Here is a 20,550-nt window from a genome sequence, read left to right as displayed (position 1 = left end):
ACGTGGGCCTCCAAGTGACGGTCGCATTCCTCCAAGGATTCTGGGAGCTCTTGGAAAGCAGGGAGCCTTCTGCTCTGCCTCTGCCTCCCCGGGCGTTCACGGGCCCCGCGGCCCTCCGCCCGCCACCCGAAGCTCTCCAGGGTTGCTGCTAGAAACACCGCCATCCGGAGAGTCTGAGGCGCTTGGTTATAAATACAATTTAAAATTAACCTGCGGCGGGCGTCTGTATATAGCCGTCCCTGGACTCACACAGCTGATATTTTTAATTGTGAGCTTTTCAGTCACCCGCCTAAATGGATGCTCCCCACACCCGCATCTGTCCCCCCACAACCGCATTCAGAGCCAGCCACCCCAGGCTTCTCCTCTGGCCCATCTCAGGTGGAAAGGAACAAAACCAAAGTTCACAAAGCCCAGGGCCCAGGAGTCCTGGTTTCTCTGCTTGGGGCTGATGGTGCGAGGGCCAACGGGCTGGCACCTCTCCCCTCCCCCTCCCCCTCCCCCTCTCCCCTCCCCCCTCCTCTCCCTCTCCCCTCCCCCCCTCTCTCCCCCTCCCTCCTCCCCCTCCCTCTCTATTTCCACCTGGGTGACGAGGCCAGGTGCAGAAATAGATCTGCCTCAATTAACACCTTCTTCATTGGGGAAAGAAATAATTAGGACGTTCCAGATTGAGCCACTTGACAAGCCCAGGAGAGGAGGGGGGTGAGGAGAAACGGCTCCCCCCCCCCCCGCCCTCCCCAGGAGCCTCCCCTGCGCTTCCCTCCCCTGGGGACGAGGGGACAGGGCTCAGGAGCTCCCTCTGCTGATCCCCCCGCCCCCTCGGGCTGCTGGGTGGGAGGGTGGGAGGCTGCCTCTCCCGGTGACAGGCCCCTGACCTCTTTCTGTTCGGGGTCCCCTAGTTCTGTCTGCCTCCTGGGTCCCCAGCTCCCCTGGCTCAAGGGACCAGTGTGACCCCTCAGGCTGCCGTGTGGGCACAGCTGGTGGTCCAGACACGGAAGGTGGGCCCCTCTTATTTGACTCCATTCACAGCGGCTGCAGTTGGCGGCCGGGATTGAACTGGAAATGTCTCGCGGAGTCAGGAGCCTGGTCCTCGGGCCCAGGAGGGTCCCCTGGCCGCCCTGCCTGCCCGACCCGGACTGACTCGGACGCTGACGGGGGCTGGGTCCTGATGGGGGCCAGGCGTCCCCGCTGGGCTGTCTGGGGCCACGTCCTGGAGACCGCAGGGGGCTCTGTCCTGCACTGACCTTCTACAGGACAGTCGTGGTCCCCAAGGGCAGGCAGGAGGCGCCTTCATGACCAGACACCCCCAGGACAGGCTGAGGTCCCAGGACCCCGTCCCCTGGCTGAGGTATCTGAGTGTGTCCAGCTGCCCCCAGGGTCAGCCGTCAACAGCGCAGCCTGGGACGCCTACCCTCCTCTCTGTCTCCCCACCCCGTTCTCCCGGGGTCGTAGCCGGGTCATTCCCGTGAAGCCTCTGGTCCCTGGGGGCAGCACAGGTCTCCCATCCCCAGGAGAAGGACGGAGCCCCTTCCCGAGGGAGGAGGTTGGCAGACACACATCCCGCGGCTCGGACCTACCTGTCCCCTCTTCAAAGCAGGTGGTATGAAATTTTCCCATATAAAATTCTAACCCTATGATTGCAAAAATAAGGATCGCGAAAAACAGGAGGAGGCCGATCTGCAGCAGCGGGATCATCGCCTTCATGATGGACTTCAGGACAACTTGTAAACCTGGGGAGACACAGACAGCCCCGCCATGAGCCGCGCCCCGGACCTGCCACCAGGATGTCCGAGGGAGTCCCCGGCACGTGGAGGCTGGGGTGGGGTGACAGTGGAGGAGGACGGTGGGGGACCCTGGAGGCTGGCCCTAGGGCAAGAGGAGCCGTCCTCCTCAACTTTGCACAAAAGCTCCTTTAAAGTATTTTAAAAACAGACTTTCTCTGTCCCGTCCACGGCTTCCTGTCATTTGGGGGTACTGGGCACTTTCCACCCAGAGGGGGCGCCTCCTTCTTACTAGTCCTGACTCCTGACGAGAGGGGCATCTTCTCCTAATCCACGCAGGCACCCCCAGCTGGCTGTGACTCTCCAGAGCCATCGGAGTCCTCCCATTTCCCCGTGGGGCGGCTGCAGGGTAGGGTCACCCTCAGCTTTCACAGGGGGCAGCAAGGCCCAGAGAGGGGCTGCACTTCCCCTGAGGGCCCAGGAATGGCAGAGCCGCTCTTGCAACCCCAGCCCAGGTGACCTGAACCCAGTGCTCTGCTGAGATCAGTGGCGGTGAGCGAGGACAGGGAGTCCCCGGGGGGCAGAGGGCACGGGTGCCAGGGGTGTGTGAAGGCTGGGGTGCAGGGAGCTCTGCCCCGGTCAGCCCGGACCCTGACCAGGAGCTCAGGGTGGCCTCCCCCTTGGCTGGTGCATGAATAACAGCTTCGGTTTCTTCCCGGAGAGGAAGAGGTGACATCGACATGACTTAGGTTTGCATCCCGTTTGAAAAGTCTCCGCAATTCTGAGACTCGAGGGAGGTTCGCAATGACAAGAGTTGACCCTCTTTCTTTTGGGCTCCCTGGAAGGAGACAGAATGAGACTCTGGTTCCAAACGAGGTCCGACCCACGACCAGAGCGTGCTCCTTGGTATGCACAGGGGACTGTTTGTGGGACCCCTCTGAGGACTCCCGAGTCTGTAGATCTCAACCCACTTGGTAACATAGCTTCGTCTTTGCCTGGAACCTACGCGCTGCCTCAGGTAGGACTTAAATCATCCCAGATCACGTATCATGCCTAAGGTCACACAGATGACAGGTCGGTATCTGTGAAGCCGTATTGTTAGGGACTATGACAAGGAGGAGAGCCTGCATATGTTAGCACAGATGCAGTTTTTCCGTGAATTTCTGAGCCACAGGAGGTAGAATCCATGGACGCAGATCCCACAGACGCCGGGAGACAGGTGTGTGGTTAAGGTCTGTGCATACAGCTCGGGGCTTTGCTGCTTCTGGACCACAGTAAGAGGGGGACGTGATCAGGTTGGCCCAAAGGGCTGTCCTACTCCAAGGGCCACCAGGTAAGCACCATGCTAACAGGGCAGTGTGGTGCTGGTGCCCGGCTAGGACCCATCGCTTGCTGGTGTGCACGCCCTACAGCTGCTGGGGCTGTTGGCTGCTAAGAGGCCCCCGTAGCCCCTTCTTTGTGGGATTGCTCTAAGTGGCCAGGATCTGCCTCACGGGATGCCATCGCTTCTCCACGTGGCATCCTCAATGACAGGCCAGTGAGGTGGAGAAGGCCGAGTCCCTGCTCACAATGGAGGTGGCCTCTGGCGCACCCAGAGCTCTCCATGGGTCAGGCTGGGGTGGACTCCGTGGAGAGGGCGTCCTTGGCTCCTCTTCCCCTCCCTGTCCCGCCGCCCTCTGGCTCTCTGGGGGGGAAGGAGCCCCTGATAGTTAGCGAAACCTGAACGCCTGCTCAGCCTGTTCCTGGAACCAGCCTGGCCGTCCCTGTCCCCGTACCAGCCAAGTGGCCCCGAGCAAGCCAGACTGGGCCCCAAGCCCGAGCGGCTCCGTCTGTAAATGGAGCTTACAGCGGCGCCTGTGCTGGAGTTTGACTGGCATGTCCTCCCAGGCCCTCGCCACAAGGCTGGAGGCACGGGGGCCGGGGCGAGGCAACCCAGGGACCAGAGGTGGCGCCTCGTGGGAGGTGCCTGGGCCATGGGAGGGTTGGTCAGGGGAACTGTGGGTCCTGCCCCCTGCTCTTCCCCTCTGCTCCTGGGCTCAGGAGGAGGCGAGGGGGGTGCTCCAGATCTGACCCTGCCTGGCCCCTGCACCTGCCCCGCCCCCGCCCCTGCCCGGCCCCACCCTGCCCTGCCCCCTGCTTCTGCCACACCCCTGCCTCATCCCTGCCCCGCCCCGGCCCCGCCCCCTGTGCTTGTCCCGCCCTTGCTCCGGCCCTGTCCAGGCTCCGCCCCGCCCAGGCCCCGCCCCGCCCCGCCCCCTGTGCTTGTCCCGCCCCTGCCCCGCCCCTGTCCCTGCCAGGATGCTCTAGTTTGCCACAGGCTCAAAGGCGGTGCGGCCACCAGCCATGGGCCAGAACCCCCGAAACAGAGCTGAAATAAGTCTCTCCTCCTGAGAAGCTGGTTGGCTCGGGTGTTTGTTAGGGTCGCAGAAAGCCAACGCACACGCCAGCCACACACGGGGGCTGTCACACAGAGGTGGCCTAGGCAGAGACCCTCCTTAGTGCTGGCATGCTGAGGCCCTTGCTTTAACACGATCCCGGCACCGCCCGGGATTCCGAGTAGAAACACCTTCTTTCTATAAAAGGTAACCTGCTGTGACGACCTGGGAGGTCTCAGCTCTTTAACCCGCGAGGCCAGGACCCTAAGAACACAGCCAGTACACCTACAGAGCAGGTAGGAGTGAGCCTAGTTCAAGTCTGCCCTGGAGAGAAACCAGTTTAAAAATACGGAAGACGCGCACAGTGGTGCCTGGCTCCTAGTAGGTGCTTTAAAAATCATTACTCTCACCAACTGGGCGTTTGGGGAGGCCGCGGCTGCTGGGTGTGTGGCTTCTAATCATTTTCCCTGTGCTGGGGGTGGGACCCAGGGTCTTCCCTGTGCCAGGTGAGTGCCCACCACTGAGTCACGGCCCCAGCCCCTGCCTTTAGATTCTGTGGCTGGACCTCTGCTGGGCCCTGCCTGCTGCAGCCCCCACAGCAGGGACAGGCGTGTCCTTGCAGAACAGGGGGGCTGGGGGCAGAGCGGGGGGCGTCTGAGCTCACTGCTGCCCACCTTAGGAACCCCGGTGAGCCCTGGGCTTTCCTGACCTTGGCTTCTCACCTGTCAGATGGGTGCCCACCCGGCATTTGTGAGGAGAAAATAACAAATGCCACCAGTGCCGCTGCCCAGGCTTGGAGCCACACTGTCACAAAAACCTCAGTTGGGTGTGGAATGAGGTGCCGGGTGGTGCCCAGTGGCTCCTGGTAGACAGGAGGTGCTCAGTAAGTGGGTGAGGCTCCCGGCTTGCTCTCAGGAGCTTGCTCAGGCCTGCAGCCAGGTTCCTGGGGTCCCGAGGGAGCCTCCCCAGAGAGGAGCCTGCCGTCACCCGGGTGGGGCCTCCTGAGGCGCTCTGCAGGGGACCAGGGGCTCCGGCCAAGGCCTGGGGGTGGGAAACTCACGCACTTGGGATTCCAGACACCAGCTTGAGCGGCCGCAGCACGCGCACTGCCCTCAGCGTCCGCAGGTCGAACTCCGTCCCGACCGTGGCCAAGATGCTGCAGGAGAAGCAGAAGGGGACAGGAGGTGGGTCTCGGGTGGCAGAGGCCAGGGGTGCGTGGGCTCCACGCTGCCCTCTGTTGGCTGGGGGGGCACAGGCCGGCCTTGACCTTGCCATCCTCCTGCCTCAGCCTCCCAGATACCTGGGGTCACAGGTGTGCGCCACCACACCTGGCAGAAAGAGTCACGCTGAGAAATGTTAGTGAATACGGATGGTGGCCTCAGGTGACATGGTCCCGTCAAAGCTGCCCAATGAGACCAGGCCCTGAGACCTCTGCAGGGTTGCTGGCTGCTGAGGAGACGCGGGCTCCCTCCCACAGCCGTTTCCAGAACGCATCCATGTCACAGGGAGGGCCAAGGCACACTGTGACAGAGGAGGTTGTCACCGAGCTGCACCTGAGGGACAGGAACGCTGAACACCAGAGGGCTCTGTGGTGACGGCAAAGCCTCAGGAGACTTCCTCAGCTCTGTCCAGGGGCCCGGGTCTGACACTGTGGCCTGTGGCCACCCAGTGTCCACACCCCACAGCTTCCTCCCAGACAGAGGCAGGGCAAGGATGGGGGCGCCCAGGGCTACGGGAGCAGGTGTGGCCCAGGCCTGACCCCCAGGGAGGTAGCCTGCCCATGACCCCCGCCTTGAACTGCTGCACCCCACCCTAGTTTCAGGGTCCCCCTGGGTCCCCCCAAACTCAGACAAGGTGTCCTTGCAGTTCTTTTTTCAGGGTCACTCCCGGAGCAGAGACAGGCACCTGAGACTGACCCACCTGCTCCCCCAGCAGGTGGACCTCCAAGCACTGCCCTGCGCTGCACAGAGCCGGTGCCAGGCCACCGAGCCCCACAGGGTGGCAGAAGGGCAGGTTCAACCAGAAATGCCCACGAGAAATGACCTGTTCCAGATCCATGGCGAGCCCAGGGACGGCTGGGGGGAAAGCAGGGGGACAGCAGGAGGTGGCAACCAGCCCAGGACCTGAGTGGCCCTCGCCTCGGGGGGCAGTCTCCCAGAGGTGATGCGGAGTCCGCGCAGTGGGCGCCCGTCTGGGGGACCGTCCTGGCTGGGAGCCGTGGTGAGGGGTGGGCGCCGGCCACACACCCGACTTTGGATCTGATGGACGTCAGCGGGGGTTCCTGAGTTCTGCCTGACAGATCCCCTCCGGAACGCACGGCTTCGTCCTTGGTTGGTTGGGGGTGCCAGCCAGACCCCGTGCCATTTCTAGTAGCCGCATTGGTGAGGTAAGAACAGGAAGCTGATTTAATAAAGCAGTGGCTCGAACCCGCCCCACGCCGTGCTCTTGGTGCCCAGGAGCCTGGCCGCCAGATCCCGTGACCCACACCGCCCAGGTCCCCTGTGTGAAGTGTGAGCGCTGACATGGAACCACCCCACCCTGCACAAGTGAAGCCGTCCCCAGGTGACTCGTGACTGACGCCACGTCCACGTTACGTGAGTAGGTGAGATACTGTATAATGACAAGACGTCTGTTCACAGGGAACATAGTGCCTACGTACACCTGCCGTGAATCTCCGTTTAAACCCTCACAGGCCACTGTGGCCACTGGCGACTGTACTGGCCAGCCCAGGGGAAGTCCTGGGAAATAGATGTTTGAGTTCATATTTGAAAAAAGGAAAGACGAGCCACGCCAATAATGTTGGCAGGCAGAGGGGACAGTGGTGCAAAGGTCCTGGGGCAGGACAGCTCCTGGTACATTTGAGGAACAGCACGGGCTGGGGGCTGCAGCCAAGTGAGCGAGGGGAGGGTGGGAGGCTACCAGGGTGGGGAGGGGATGGGCAGATGTGAGGGCCTCGGGGATCACAGAGGACTGTGGCTTTGGCTCGGAGGTCGGAGCTGTGGAGGGTCCTGACAGAGGAGGGAAGCGGGAGGAGCAGCTGCTGGGGTCCAGGGCCTCTACCCAAGCTGAGGGCGGATGTGCTGGACACCATGACAAAGCTGAGCTGAAATCGGCCCTGCCCTTAGGGGACCTGCAAGAAGGAGGGCAGGAGATTCAGCCAAGTCCTCCTGACCCTAGGGATTCGGGAGGCAGGAAATGACTGTGGCCACAGCCAGCGCGGCTTCCATGGAGGGCACCAGCGGTTCTAGGCGTGGGTCAGGTCCCGGCCTGGGCTTCTCCTTAGCTGACCTTTGCCACAGTTTGTCCAAGGCCCCACATCCAGTGTGACTTCCTGTCCCCTGGGTGAGAGGCACCGGGAGGGGTCTGGACGTATTGGACGGTGCAGGGTGGGGACGTCTGGACTTTCCAATGGTGGTCACGCCCGGTTTTGGAGCTGAAGAAGGGACGCGAGAGGGGTGTGTGGCGGGGTAGACTGCCAGGCAGCTAGGGACAGCTCGGTGGCGAGGAGGCTAAGTCAGGAGGGACAACGGACAACGGACGGAGAGCCTCGGCGGCTGGGCGGCGGGGCTGGGCCTGGGTGGCGGCGGGAGAGCGCAGGGGACGCCCCCGCGGTGCACAGCCGCCTGCCCGGGGGTGCTGCCCGGCTCCTCCCGTTGGCCATCTGTGTGCGTCGTCGCTGGGGACCAGGGCGCCCAGCCAGGCTCGGCCATTTCTCCAACATAGACGTGTCCAGGCCTCAGCGGGGACGCTGAGTGGTGAACAGGGGCTCCCGCCAGGGGCTGCAGGGGGCGGGAGGCGCAGGTGGCCTGGCTGACAGCGGAGGGGTCACGGAGGCCACAGGGCTGAAGGGTGGCTGCGTCCCAGTGGCCAGTTCCCCGCCCCCACCCCCAGCCCAAACCTCCCGGTGGCCTCCGCCAGGCCCGGGGTGAGATCCGGGCTCTCCTCGATGCTGCCCACGCGAAACCCTCCCCGTGCCCGGGTGGACCTGCCGGTGCCGCTGCACTGCGCCCCTCGCCCTCCCGGAGCCCTCCCGGAGCCCCGCTAAAAACACCCTCCCGGGAAGTCCACTGTCTCCTCCGCCTCCCGAAGGCCACCCTGGAGCACCTTCATGGCCTGGCGGGAGCGGCGGGTGGCACCAGGCGCCGAGGACAGAGGACAGGGCTGCGGTGGACCAGAGGCCCCGGGGAGGGGTGGGGGAGGGAGCCAGCACTTTGTGCCTCAGGCAGAGATGCCGATGGCGGTCCCTCGGCTTTCAGAGCTGTGCTGCCCACCAGGTAACCGGGGCCACACGGCGTTAAATACACACTGAAGTTAATTTAAACTAAATGCAAACCCAGACACTCGCGTCCCTGCAGGGAGCTCCGTGGGACAGGACTGGTCCTGGCACTTGGCCCCAGGGCTGGGACACCCGTCGGTTTTGTTCACACCTGTGCCCGGAATACAGCAGGTGCTCAATAAATGTTTGTGGATGGATGAACAAACAACTAAGTAATACTGTTCGGAAGCATGGTGACAACTAGTGGACCGTATTCTGGGAGGGATGGAAGGTAGTTCAAAGGGAAGAATCACGGGGCTGGACGTGGTGGCGCAGATGGTAATCCCAGGGTTGCAGGAGGCTGAGGCAGGAGGACTGCAAGTTCGAGGCCATCCTCAGCAACTTAGCGGGACCCTATCAGAAGGGCTGGGGCTGGGGTTCAGGGGTAGAGCCCCCCTGGGTTCAATCCCTGGTTCCACAAAAAACAAACAGGATGGACGACACTCTCAGGGTGTCTACTCCGTAGCACAGCCCACCTCCAGCAGGGAGACAGAAGGCCAACAGCCTTTTCCCAGGATTCCTTGCAGTGGGAGCACTGGTCACATGACCCACTCACATGCCCAGTGCTTCAGGGAAAGGGCTTCCTGCTCTTGAGGAGACCCCGTGGCGGGAAGCAGCCTCTCTTCCTGTTCCTTGGTCAGATGCCTCTGTGTCCACACAGGACACCTGGGGAGACGTCTTGGAACCGAGGCAGCCGTCGTGGGGCTGTGTGTCGTAAAGGTCACCAGGGAAGTCCTCAAAGTGAGGACAGAGGAGCGGATGGTGGAAAGGATCCCTTGGGGACACTGCAGAACCACCCTGCAGCCAGCTGTCGGCCTCCAGATGTCTTGTAACCTTCTTCCTAGTGACCAGGGCCTCTGGTTGCAAGTCCCCGTTGAGCAAGTCACTTGGCCTCTCCGTGCTTCCGTTTCTGAGTGTGAAACAGGAATGATGACAGCCCTTCCCCGACGGCGGAGTTTCTGCAAAAAGTCTGGAGCTGAGCGCCGTGAGCTTGCTACACTTCGCCTCCAGCTCATCATCATCTTCATCACCTTTCAGTTTTGTTATTGCAGCTAAATTCTACCAGTGTTGGCGGCTGGAGGGACATGCGCTTGCTGCTTTACCCTTGAGGCTCCGAGTTCTTGGCCAGCTCTGTGTTCTTCCCTCCCTGTCACTGCCAGAGACCCCGAGACCCAGAGAGGTTAAGCTACTTGACCATAGTTGCTCAGCTAACATGGGTCCTGAGCATGGCCGTGGCTTCTGCCACCAGCCGCTCACCTTCCTGGGACCTCAGCCAAGCCCACTGACCCCCAGCCTGAGAGTGGGAAGGGACTTGATTTTCTCTGCCGGTTGGAAGTCAGGACATCAATTAAATATTTACAGAGGAACAATCACCATGGGCTACATGGGTGAGAGGGTCATGTGCAAAGGTCCTGGGGTTGAGAGATCTCGTGGTGAGAGCGGGGTTACTAGTTGAGGGGACAGGAGGTTGGGGGGCAGCATGACTGGGAAGCGGGGGCAGGGGTCCCTGTGGGCCCTGAGCCTCAGGTTAGATGTAGCAGCTGCCTCTCAGAGACCCTGGCCACGCACTCCCCAGATGGGCGCTGCAGGACAGAACTGCTTCCCACACGGTCTGCATTCTTGCCACCCTGAGGTGACACAATTCCTCTTTAAAGTCACTCTTTATCACTGGGTGCTACTGTCAGAATGCATGTTCCTCCAAAGTTCTTGCAATAATAGTCACAAGGCAGAGCCCTCGCTGTGGGATTAGCCCTCCACGAAGCAGAGGTCGCCAGGAGCCCCCACCCCCGCCCTCTGCTGCCAAGAGCGCCCGGCAAGGAGCCGTGGAGAACAGGGCGCAGCCTCCTCCTCGGCCTCCGGCCTTCAGACCTGCACAGGATTCATATTTACCAGTGAGCTACAGCCACGGCCTTTTCATTTTCTAATGAGACAGGGTCTTGCTAAATTGCTGAGGCTGACCTCCAACTTGAGATCCTCCTTCCCCAGCCTCTGGAGTTGCTTGGATTGCAGGGCAGCGCCCCTGTGCCCGGCTCAGTTCCTGTTCTCAGGCTTTTCCTTACAGCAGCACCCACGATGGATGATGGCACCTGGCTTTGTCCCCTCCTGGGCACATTGCTTCTGATGGCCTGATCTGAGAAGGAACCTGAGCCGCCGGGCACAGGGGCGCTGCCCTGCAATCCAAGCAATCCAGGAGCGCTCTGGGGGTCCTCTGTGGGGGTCAGCCTCGGTATGTGCAGCCCCTGTTCATTCATCCCAGCGCATCCGCTCCTCCTCACGCTCTTCCCTATTTTTATCCTCCTCCCCCGCGGCAGAGCGTGTCGTGTTTAATTTGGTCGCTGGAGCGGTCCCCGCGGAGGCACGTGCTGCTGGAAGTGTGTATTTTTACCCGACAGCGGGTGCCGGCCAGAGCCGCTGAAGCCCCCGGCCATCTGTGGGGCACAGTGTGCGGCCTCGCGCTCCACAGGCGTCTCTGCCACCCCGGGGCCACGAGGGTGGACACCGCATTGGGCACAGCGGCCGCCACCGCAGTGGATCCACCCAGGCTGGACGCCTGCGCCTGCGCCGAGGGGCCTGGGGCTGCGCTGTCGCGACCCCTGACCTGCAGCTCGTGCAAATAGCAGCACTTTACCCAGCGGGCAACTGCGTCCCAATGTAACTGGTCACCTAGGGACGAGTCCCCAGGAGATGGGCCACCTCCGGGCACAAACGTCTCCCGTGGGGGACTCGAGCACCGTCCTGGAGTCAGTCCCCATGAACCCTGAGGACCCCCAGGGCTGAGGGCTCCTGCCAGCTGCGGGGACCCAGCGGCCCTCGGCACACCACAGGCACAGCCACTCACACTCACACCCTCACACCCAGACACACTCACATGCACTCGCTGACACACGGACACTCTTGTGCACACACTCACCCAGACACAAGCCACTCAGACACACTTAGACCACCACACACACAAACACAACCACTCACACTCACACACTCACACACAAACACAGCCACTCACACTCACACACTCACACACAAACACAGCCACTCACACTCACACACTCACACACAAACACAACCACTCACACTCACACCCTCACACCCAGACACACTCACATGCACTCGCTGACACACGGACACTCTTGTGCACACACCCACCCAGACACAAGCCACTCAGACACACTTAGACCACCACACACACAAACACAACCACTCACACTCACACACTCACACACAAACACAACCACTCACACTCACACACAAACACAGCCACTCACACTCACACACTCACACACAAACACAACCACTCACACTCACACACAAACACAACCACTCACACTCACACACTCACACACAAACACAACCACTCACACTCACACACTCACACACAAACACAACCACTCACACTCACACACTCACACACAAACACAACCACTCACACTCACACACTCACACAACCACTCACACTCACACACAAACACAACCACTCACACTCACACACTCACACACAAACACAGCCACTCACACTCAGATGCACATGCACACACACGTTCACCTACACACACCTGCACAAATTCACACTCACTCATACACACAAAGACACACTCACATGCATGTACACGCACTCCAACCCCCACACTCACATGCACACTCACCCCCAGCACGCGCAGGTGCCGTTCCCGCCTCCCTGGGCACGGAGCCGGCCCCTCCCAGGTGGCTCAGGTGTGGCCCCGCCCCGCCCTGCTGTCCTGTGCTGTGATCAGCGGTGCACATGTCCCCTCTCAGGTCTCCACCCGCGCCACGGGGCAGGACTCTCTGGAGAGGACCCCCTTGGCTTGTGCTGCCCGACGCAGAAGCCAGTGTGCGGCTTCTGGAGAGGGGACTGGGGGCCCAGGGGCTGGGTGTCGCTCTAGTCTGACTTATTAACTCTGAGGAGCAGCACAGCAGCCAGGTCCCCGTCACTCTCCTCCTCGTGTGTCTTGGGTCAAATATGGAGCCACTCAAGCCTGGGTGTACATGGGGTCTACTCTCTCCATTTTTTTGATGAAAATACCGAGGCCCAGAGAGGCTGAGCGACTCCTCCACAGACACACAGGGACGGCCCCTGGCCTTGTCTGACAGGACACCTGGTTTTCATGTCCCCAGGTCCTGTATTTTTGCCTTAGGAGTTTGTGCCTTGGGAGCCCTGGGGCAGAGTCGCCCCTGCCTGGCTGCGGTGCGCCCATCCCTCCTGCCCGCGAGGTCCTCGCCACCTCCCAGGTCCGGAGCCCTCTGCCCTCTGCCCCGAGCAGCCCTCGGGTGTTCGCGGTTTGGACAGGCCTCGGCGACTGCCGCGCTCTCCAGGCCCAGGGGACCCAGGAGGCACCGGTGGAGAGGACTCGCTGGCTGCCAGGCTGTCCCCCGCCACCCCCGTGACCCCGCCCAGAGACAATGGAAAAGAAACCCTGGGGGGCGGGGCGGGGCTGAGAGGAGGAGGGCGGGACCGGGCAGCTGTTGGCATCAGAGTGGCCCCAAGAAACCCCAAGAGGGACCGGGATGGAGTGAAGCACCGGGAGGAAGGCCCAGTGGTGTCTGCAGCTGAGTCCCGAGGCCCAGCGGGAGGCCCAGCGGGAGGCCCAGCGGGAGGCTTCATCAGAAGGAAGGTTCCAGCCTAGAACTGATGTGTGTTCAGGGAGATGGGAGTGTCACTGCCTCCGTGGGTCACCTCCCAAGGGGTGAGGTCCCTCAAGCACCCAAACAGGGCGGGCGGAGCTTACCCTCAGGGTCCGGGGCTGCACCCCCAGCGCCGCACAATAAAATAAATAAAAATGAAAATGAATCAGACAAACAACAGCAGAAACAAAGCTAGTCGGCGGGCGCGTGGCACTCCTGTCATCCCAGGGGCTCGGGAGGCTGAGGCAGGAGGACCACAAGCTCAAGGCCAGCCTCAGCCACAGCCAGGTGCTGAGTAACCCAGGGAGCCCCTGTCTCTAAATGAAACACAAAACAGGGCTGGGAGGGGCTCAGTGGTCGAGGGCCCCTGGGTTCAATCCTTGGTACCTGCAGCGCCCCCCGCCCCCCCAAAAAATTGAAGAGAAAACAAATCAAGTTCTCACAGTCATTAACTGGGAGTTTAAACAGCCCAGCTGCTTGGGGCGGTCGGTGACAGTTTCTGTGGGAGCCAGGCAGAGCCTCACCCAGGCTCGTCACTCCTGGGAAGATCCCCAGGGACTGTGGTTAGACCTGGGCGTCCACAGCAGCCTCCTGTCGCCCCCGACTGGGAAAGACACCAAAGGCCAGTGGTTAGTGAAACAGGTGCACAGGTGGCGAGGGGCACCGGGGACATGGGGCACACTGCAAGAGCCTGGATGACGGACAGCTGTGATGGACAAATCTCACACACATCAGTGGAAGGAAGCCGCCTGGCTCTTGCGTTCAAAGTTCAAGAACAAGCAAGCCCCGTGTGTGCTGTCTGGCGTAGGTGGCATTGCTGGTGACTGCAAGGGCACACAGGGCTCCTGGGAGCCGAGGACGTTCCGCTCTTTGCTTTGGGCACAGGTTACATGAGTGTGTTCAGTTTTCAAATTGTCCAGGCGGTGCCGTAGATAAGGGCGCTTTTCCATGCAGACGTATTCTTATATAGTTTTAAAAATCAAATAGAAAGGAGCTGGCATTTATCGCGTGCTGGCTCTGGGGATGGAGGTGTGGTTGTCTTATCCAGTCTCCACGATAACCAACCCTATGGCAGGTCCAATCATTCGCTCTACTTTCCACATCAGAGAGGTTGAGTCCTTTCCCTCAGCTCACACAGCTAGTGTGAAGCTCAGCTGGGCTCCGATCCAATGTCTCATTCGATTCCAAGTATAGTCACCCTTCAGTATCTGCAGGGAGGTGGGTTCCAGGATCTCTGGACACCACAACCCCCCAGCCCCACGCTCAAGTCCCTAATAAAATGGCGCCATTTCTGCATAGAACTTGGGCCATCCTCCCGTGAACTGTAAGCCACCCCTTGGTGACTTGTCTGTGGTTTTGCTGTTTTTAGAGGATAATGATGAGAACAGAGCGTCTGCTCGTGTTCCTTCTAACAGTCTGATCCCTGTTCGGTGGGATCCACGGACACGGAACCCTCTGGACCCGAAGGGTGACTGTGCTCCGAGACCCTTGCAGGCTTGCAGAGGGGTGGGAGGTGGCTGACCCAGGGCAGGAGAGAGAGGGAGACGTGATCCCCAGCGAGTTCAGCAGAGGAGACGGCCAACGCCCCCCGGCTTCCTAAGGAAGGTTTGGCAAGAGCCTGAAGAGATGGGGTGGAGTTAATGGAGCAGCGGCTGGAGAAGGGGACACTGCGGGCCGAGGGGGCCGCCATGCCGGGAAGCAGGGAGCCCCACCCCATTCCCCTGCACAGTTCTGGCCTCTGCCGCGGCGTCCACACGTGGCCAGAGCTTGGGTTCCAGGCGCCACCACCCCCTGAAGCCCTGTTCACAGGGGCTGAGGTTGGGTTGTGGCAGGTCCCCGAGGTCAAGGGTGGGGAGCTTGGTCCCCGGGGTTATGGCAGAGGTGCTGGCAGGGCCTGTAAGAGGCGGGGCCTGGGGGGCACCGTCCCCTGGAGGGCTAAGGCAGCTTTTGGGGGGTTGTTATGAGGGAGTAAGCCTGGCCTCGCTGTTGATTTCCCCTCTCCTCAGACAGGCTCGCCCACCATGACGCCATCTTCCACGGGACACAGCCCCAGGGGCCCTCACCAGAGCCCGAGGATGCTGGTGCCGTGCCCTTGAACCTCCCAGTGTGTGAGCTACACAAACCTCTTTTCTTTACAAAGTTCCCAGGCTCCAGCTTTTAGTTATAACAACACAAAATGGACCAAGACAGGTACCGTGCAGCCCTGCCGTTCAGTTAAAGTGGGTTACATAACTGGGCATTCAGCAGTCACCGGTGTGGGCGGGCTCCCCTCCCCACACTGCTCTGGGCCCTGAGAGGTGGGCCCTGGACTACAGCTCCCAGAATGCTCTGCTCTGGATTCTGGTGGGTTGGCCAAGGGGAGGGGCTGGGGCAAGTTGGAGAGCGGGAGGGAGGCTGACTGCAGTCCCGCCTGCCTTCACTGGGTTCCTGGAAAGCAGGGCTCCCCATGGCTTCCCTGCAGGGGGCTCGGCCTCCCTACCCCTTCAGCTGCTCCCCTCTTGAGCTCTTGGTGGGAACCGTGTTCCTCCCACCACAGCCTGGTGGGAGGGTGGGAGGGGTCCTTGGCCACTGTCACTCTGTCATTAAGGCCAGAGCAGTCTCTGAGGGCGGGAGGTCTAGAGAGGACATGGGTGGACGATGGGGTGTTCCTTCAGCGGCCCTAGAGAAGGGCTTGCAGGGGGACCAGAAGGACCAAGATGTGGAGCCAGATTCTCGGGGAGGACCCTTGGCAGAGGCTGCTGCCCCCTCTCCTTCCTGGGCACTCCTCTCGGTGGCTTCCTGGATTTGCTGATGGGCATATCCATGTGACTGGCCAGCTGTGGCAGAAGTCCTGTGGGTGACCCCCAGGTCAGCCAGAAACATTACCCAAGTGTTTTCTTCAAACTCTTTTCCCTTCTGTATTTTAATACGGAGGAGCCTGGAGACCTTGGGGACCACAGGTTGACAATACAGAGCCACAATGATGAAGGAGCCTGGGCTCCATCTCAGGAGCAGAGAGCTGTCCGCTATCCTAGAACACCTCTTTGAAATGTAGTCTACGTACAAAATGGAATACTATTCAGCAATAAAAAAGTAATAAGATCCTGCCATTTGCATGGATGTAACTGGAGATCATGCTGTTGAGTGCAATAAGCCAGATACAGAGGGACACATGCCCTGTGATCTTACCCCTAGGAGGAAGCTAAAAATATTGATTTCATAGAAGTATAGAGTAGACTAGTGGTCACAGAGGCTGGGAAGGAGGCTGGTGAGGGGGATTGAGGATGGCTGGATAATGGGGACCTAAAATCCCATACTTAGAAGGAATAAGGAGGGTGACTATAGTTTGTAACAATTTATCACACACTTTATGAAGCACTATAAAAGAGGAGTTTGAAACTTCCCAACACAAAGAAATAATAATGATTGAAGCAGACAGAAATGCTAATTATCTTGCTTTGATCATTACATATTGTATGCATTTTACATGCATTGAACCCCACAAATAGGTACAATTATGATGTAGCTGATGAATAAAAGAACAACACCCATTTTGGGTCTTATATGCACAAGAATTAAATTTCTATTGTGTCTGAGCCACGGTGCATGTTGGGGATTCTTTGTTACAGCAGCAAGCACGTCTAATACACATGACAGGAACTTAGCTGACCTAACACACAGGAAGGAACTAATACAGTTGTGTGACTAAGATATCAGCTCCAAGAGGCCATCGGTGGTCTCTTTTGTTCACTGACGGATCCCCAGTGCCTGGAATAGAGCCGGGCTCCTGGAAGAGACCAATGACAATGTGCTGAATGAACCACCAGCTTTGATTTTTCTCTTGAGGGGAAGGAGGGGCAGAGCTGGGGCCGGTGGAGCTCTGGCTGTGAGCGGGAAGGGGCTGGGTTTCCATCTGCCCAGTTATTTCCTAACGGTGCGTGCTGGGCCCCGGGCCTCCACGGCCTCCCAGGGCAGTGTGGGGCATGAAGGGGGCCATTCAGGGTGGATGCTGTGCCCACGTGGCCTGACACCCAGCAGGAGCCCAGGAAGGAGCGCTCCTGAGGACTGTTCTCATTTGCTGGGCAAACAAAATGCACAGAAGCTGCCCTGGAATCGGCTCTGACAAATTTCAGGCCCCGAGGGACGGAGGCCGGGTTTGAGCCTGGGATCACAGCCAGAGGCCGGCTCAGGAAGCGATGCTACATTCCCATGATCCTCCTGCCGTCCCAGGAGGGCTTGGCCCTGGCTTCTAGCGCTGACCTCAGACCAACCCCGGGAAGCTGCTGCCCAGGCCTGGACCGGCTCGTTCTGGCCCTGCAGGCCCAGGGGGACCTGGGGTCCACAGGGCTCAGGGGGAGCAGGCCGGGGCCTGAGGTGGGTGCCCTGGTTTCTCGGGTGTGGCTCGCCCAGCCGGCCTGGAGCTACGGGGCTTGGGCAGGTGCCTCAGGACGACAGGCCTCCCCCCTCCATCCATCAGACTGTGAGTCACGGCTGAGTCACCCAAGAAGGAAGATGGTCAGGCAGCAATTCCGACCTCCTCCTCCTCCTCCCTCAGAGCCATGAGTCGGCAAAGCCTGGCCCCACAGTGGGGAGGGGAAGAGGGGCGGGGCGCAGGAGCAAAACCGAGTCCCCCAAATCTTGTCAAGGCCGGTCACTCAAACCCCTAAGAGCACAACCATGCCTCAGGTTTGCACCAACCCGAGGCCCCAGCGATGAGCCGAGCCCAGCTCCATCCTGCTCCTGCCCAGCAGCAAGCACAGCGGCTCCGTCCCCTGTTGAGAACCATCCCGCGCCCTCCTCCTCCTCCTCCTCCTCCTCCTCCTCCTCCTCCTTCCCCAGAGCCCGACCCTGTGAGCCCACACACAAGGATGGGAGAGAGGGGACCCCGCGGGGAGGTAGGGAGAGGATCCCATCAAGGCCGTGCAGCGGGACCAGGGCGAGCACCCGCCCACGGAGCCAGCTGGTCCACATCCAGCCGGGCAGCCCTGGACAGCTGCGAGTTCTCCTCCGTAAAACTTGGACCCGCCTCAGAGTCAGGAAGCTGAAAGCTGGGGACCCAGGGAAGCCAGCAAGGCCAACCCCTGCTGGAGAGAAAACCAAGAGCTCCTCCTTCACCCTGGGGTCGCCCCGAAAGATGGTAGCCACACCAGGTATTAGTTAATGCCAGATGCTATAACAAGTAAAAAAAAAAAAAAACAGTGGCCAGTGTGCAGACCTGAGCAGGCACATGTGTGCATGTAAGAGTGCAAAAGACTGGGTGTGAGAGAGTGAGTATGGGTGCAAGAGTGTGCGTGCAAGTGTGTAAGAGTGTGAGTATTCTTGTGAGTGTGTAAGGTGGTGATTGTGTAAGAAAATGTGTGAGCGTGGGTGGAAGAGTGTGCATGTGAGTGTGCAAGAACACGAGTGTGAGAGTGAGTGTGTAGGAGTGTGCAACCCCCTCCCACCCACGAGACACCAGCTGCTGCCCACTGCACTTCCTGTTCCGCACTGTGGGTTTTCAGGGCTACTTAACGCTAGGTTCCTGGGGGCGCTCCCTGCACCCCCTGCCTTGCCCTGTGCTGGTCACCGCTCCCCCTGGAAGAGCCCCGAGGACTGGCCGGTCACCAGCTGGATGGACCCCGATGGACACCGCCCAGATCCCGCCTGAGCTGAGACCTCACTCCTTGATTAAAATCTGTGTTTGGGGAAAGGCGGTCGACCCCGCGTCAGCCGGACCTGCGCATGCGCCGTGGCCTGGACAGCACTGAGCAGTCCGCATCCTTGCCTCCCAGCGGGACGGCTGGCAAGCCCCTTGCCCCACGGGGTGGGGGAAGGGAAGGATGCCCCAGGCTAGAATCTTAGCAGAGACGGGGGACTCAGGAGCAAGGAGGGACCCAGGAGTCCTGGCCATTCAGCTAGGCCTGGTCACCTGTTATCAGCCAAGGGCTGGGGGTGGTGAGCTCTCAGGTGCATGACACATCAGCGCTCAGGGTCACAGCGGGAGCCCACCCGACAACCCACCGCCGTCTCCAGCCGCAGACTCCTTTACACACTTCACCGCGTCTCCAAGCTGCTCCCGTTGCTCCGTCCAGGCCCCGCTACGCGATCACAGGGATCCCCAGGAAGGTCCCACCACCCAGAATGGCCATCAGCATGTACTAAATGACCAGCCACAACCGACCCCTCCTGAGGAGTACCCCACGGCGGCCTCCATGCACGAGCCCAGGCGGCTGGGTCAGCCACAGTGTGGCCTCTGGACGCGGCCCTCGGACGCAGTGGACAAGCGGTTGGAGGCTGCAGCTGGCTGGACGCGGCTGGCTGCTGCCAGGGAATGGGTTCTTTGTAAGGAGGACACTAAAATAAACAACCGCAGAGCCCAGTAGTGAGCTGCAGTTTGTATCTAAAATGTCCCCCAAAGATGCATGTGCTGAGACACGGTCCCCAGGACACGGTCCCCAGCCTGGTGCCGGTGGGAGGTGGCAGAACCCTTAAGAGGCGGGGCCAAAGGGGGTCTCAGGTCACTGCAGATGTGCCTTGAAGGGGACCGTGGGACCCTGGTCCCTTCCCCTCTCTGCTTCCTGGCTGTGAGTGGGAGGTTGTGGTCCACCAGGCTCCCCACAGGCCTGGAAGCCAGGGCGTGCCCAGCCCTGGGCTGAAGCCTCCAAGTGGAGTCAAAAGAAACCTTTCCTCTTTTTAAGTCGACTACCTGAGGTATGTTGTTACAGTGACGGACAGCTGACTAGCCGTAGGGTAACATAACCAGGAAGATGGCCTGTTATCAGTATTACAGGTCCCACGTGACGGTGTGAGCTCGGTGCCTCATGACAGTGCAGGGGACATTTACACGGCATCACCCCCCCACACACGGAAACGGGCTATGCTACAAGGTCACTAAGTGACAAGAACTTTCCAGTTCCATTATACTCTCTGGGACCATCGTACATGAGGCCAACTGTTGACAACGCTGTCACCAGATCACGTGTGACTGTGAAGGTTGATTGGATCGAGGGCTCGTCCTGTGCCCAGAACATAACAAAACTGTGACATGATAAACCCAGTTCAATGCCACGGCCGCCTGACGCCGTGGGGGCCCCCAACCCCGTTCTGCAGACGAGGTGCGGAGAGGCACCGAGCTATACGCGGAGCGTCGGGCCTGGACCCGCCTGCCTGGTCCTGGGGTCTCGGCTCCTGGGACTCTGCTTCGTCTGAGCCCACATCCAAGGGGCGGGCGGGGGACACGGGCCCTCGACAGGCAGGAAGGGAACCTAAGGCCAAGTCACTGATTCCATCAGCAGAAAGGCATTGGCTGCCGCGTGTGGGCTGTGGGTGACCGTGCTCGCCACACTGAGACTGGCACCCTGGAAGGACAGAGGGGCTCGTATGGTGACGCCGGGTCCCTGCGCTCACCGCTGTGTGGCCCTGAGGCAGCAACCTCTCTGGGCCACCAGAAAAACAGATTGGCAGAGGACCAAGTGTGCGAACAGCCAACAGTGCCTCGCACGCGCACACTCGGGGACACGCACACACACACAGAGTGACAGGCCTC

General features: G+C 60.5%; 1 protein-coding gene across 2 annotated transcripts in view; it reads right to left on the bottom strand.

Moving 5' to 3' along the window:
* Window positions 1–20,550, bottom strand: part of Cacna1a (calcium voltage-gated channel subunit alpha1 A) — a 180,676-nt gene that overhangs the window by 98,613 nt on the left and 61,513 nt on the right. For both annotated transcript variants that reach the window (XM_077105758.1, XM_077105759.1), the window contains exons 4-5: window positions 5,158–5,249; window positions 1,575–1,727 (exon numbers count right to left, since the gene is read on the bottom strand). In XM_077105758.1, coding sequence (XP_076961873.1) covers window positions 1,575–1,727; window positions 5,158–5,249 — 245 coding nt within the window. The remainder of the gene's footprint in view (window positions 1–1,574; window positions 1,728–5,157; window positions 5,250–20,550) is intronic.

Source organism: Callospermophilus lateralis, chromosome 1 (genome assembly GCF_048772815.1).
Source record: "Callospermophilus lateralis isolate mCalLat2 chromosome 1, mCalLat2.hap1, whole genome shotgun sequence".
Lineage (NCBI taxonomy): Eukaryota > Metazoa > Chordata > Mammalia > Rodentia > Sciuridae > Callospermophilus > Callospermophilus lateralis.
Note: the sequence above shows the minus strand (reverse complement) of the source record. Positions and strands in the feature narration are given on the sequence as shown.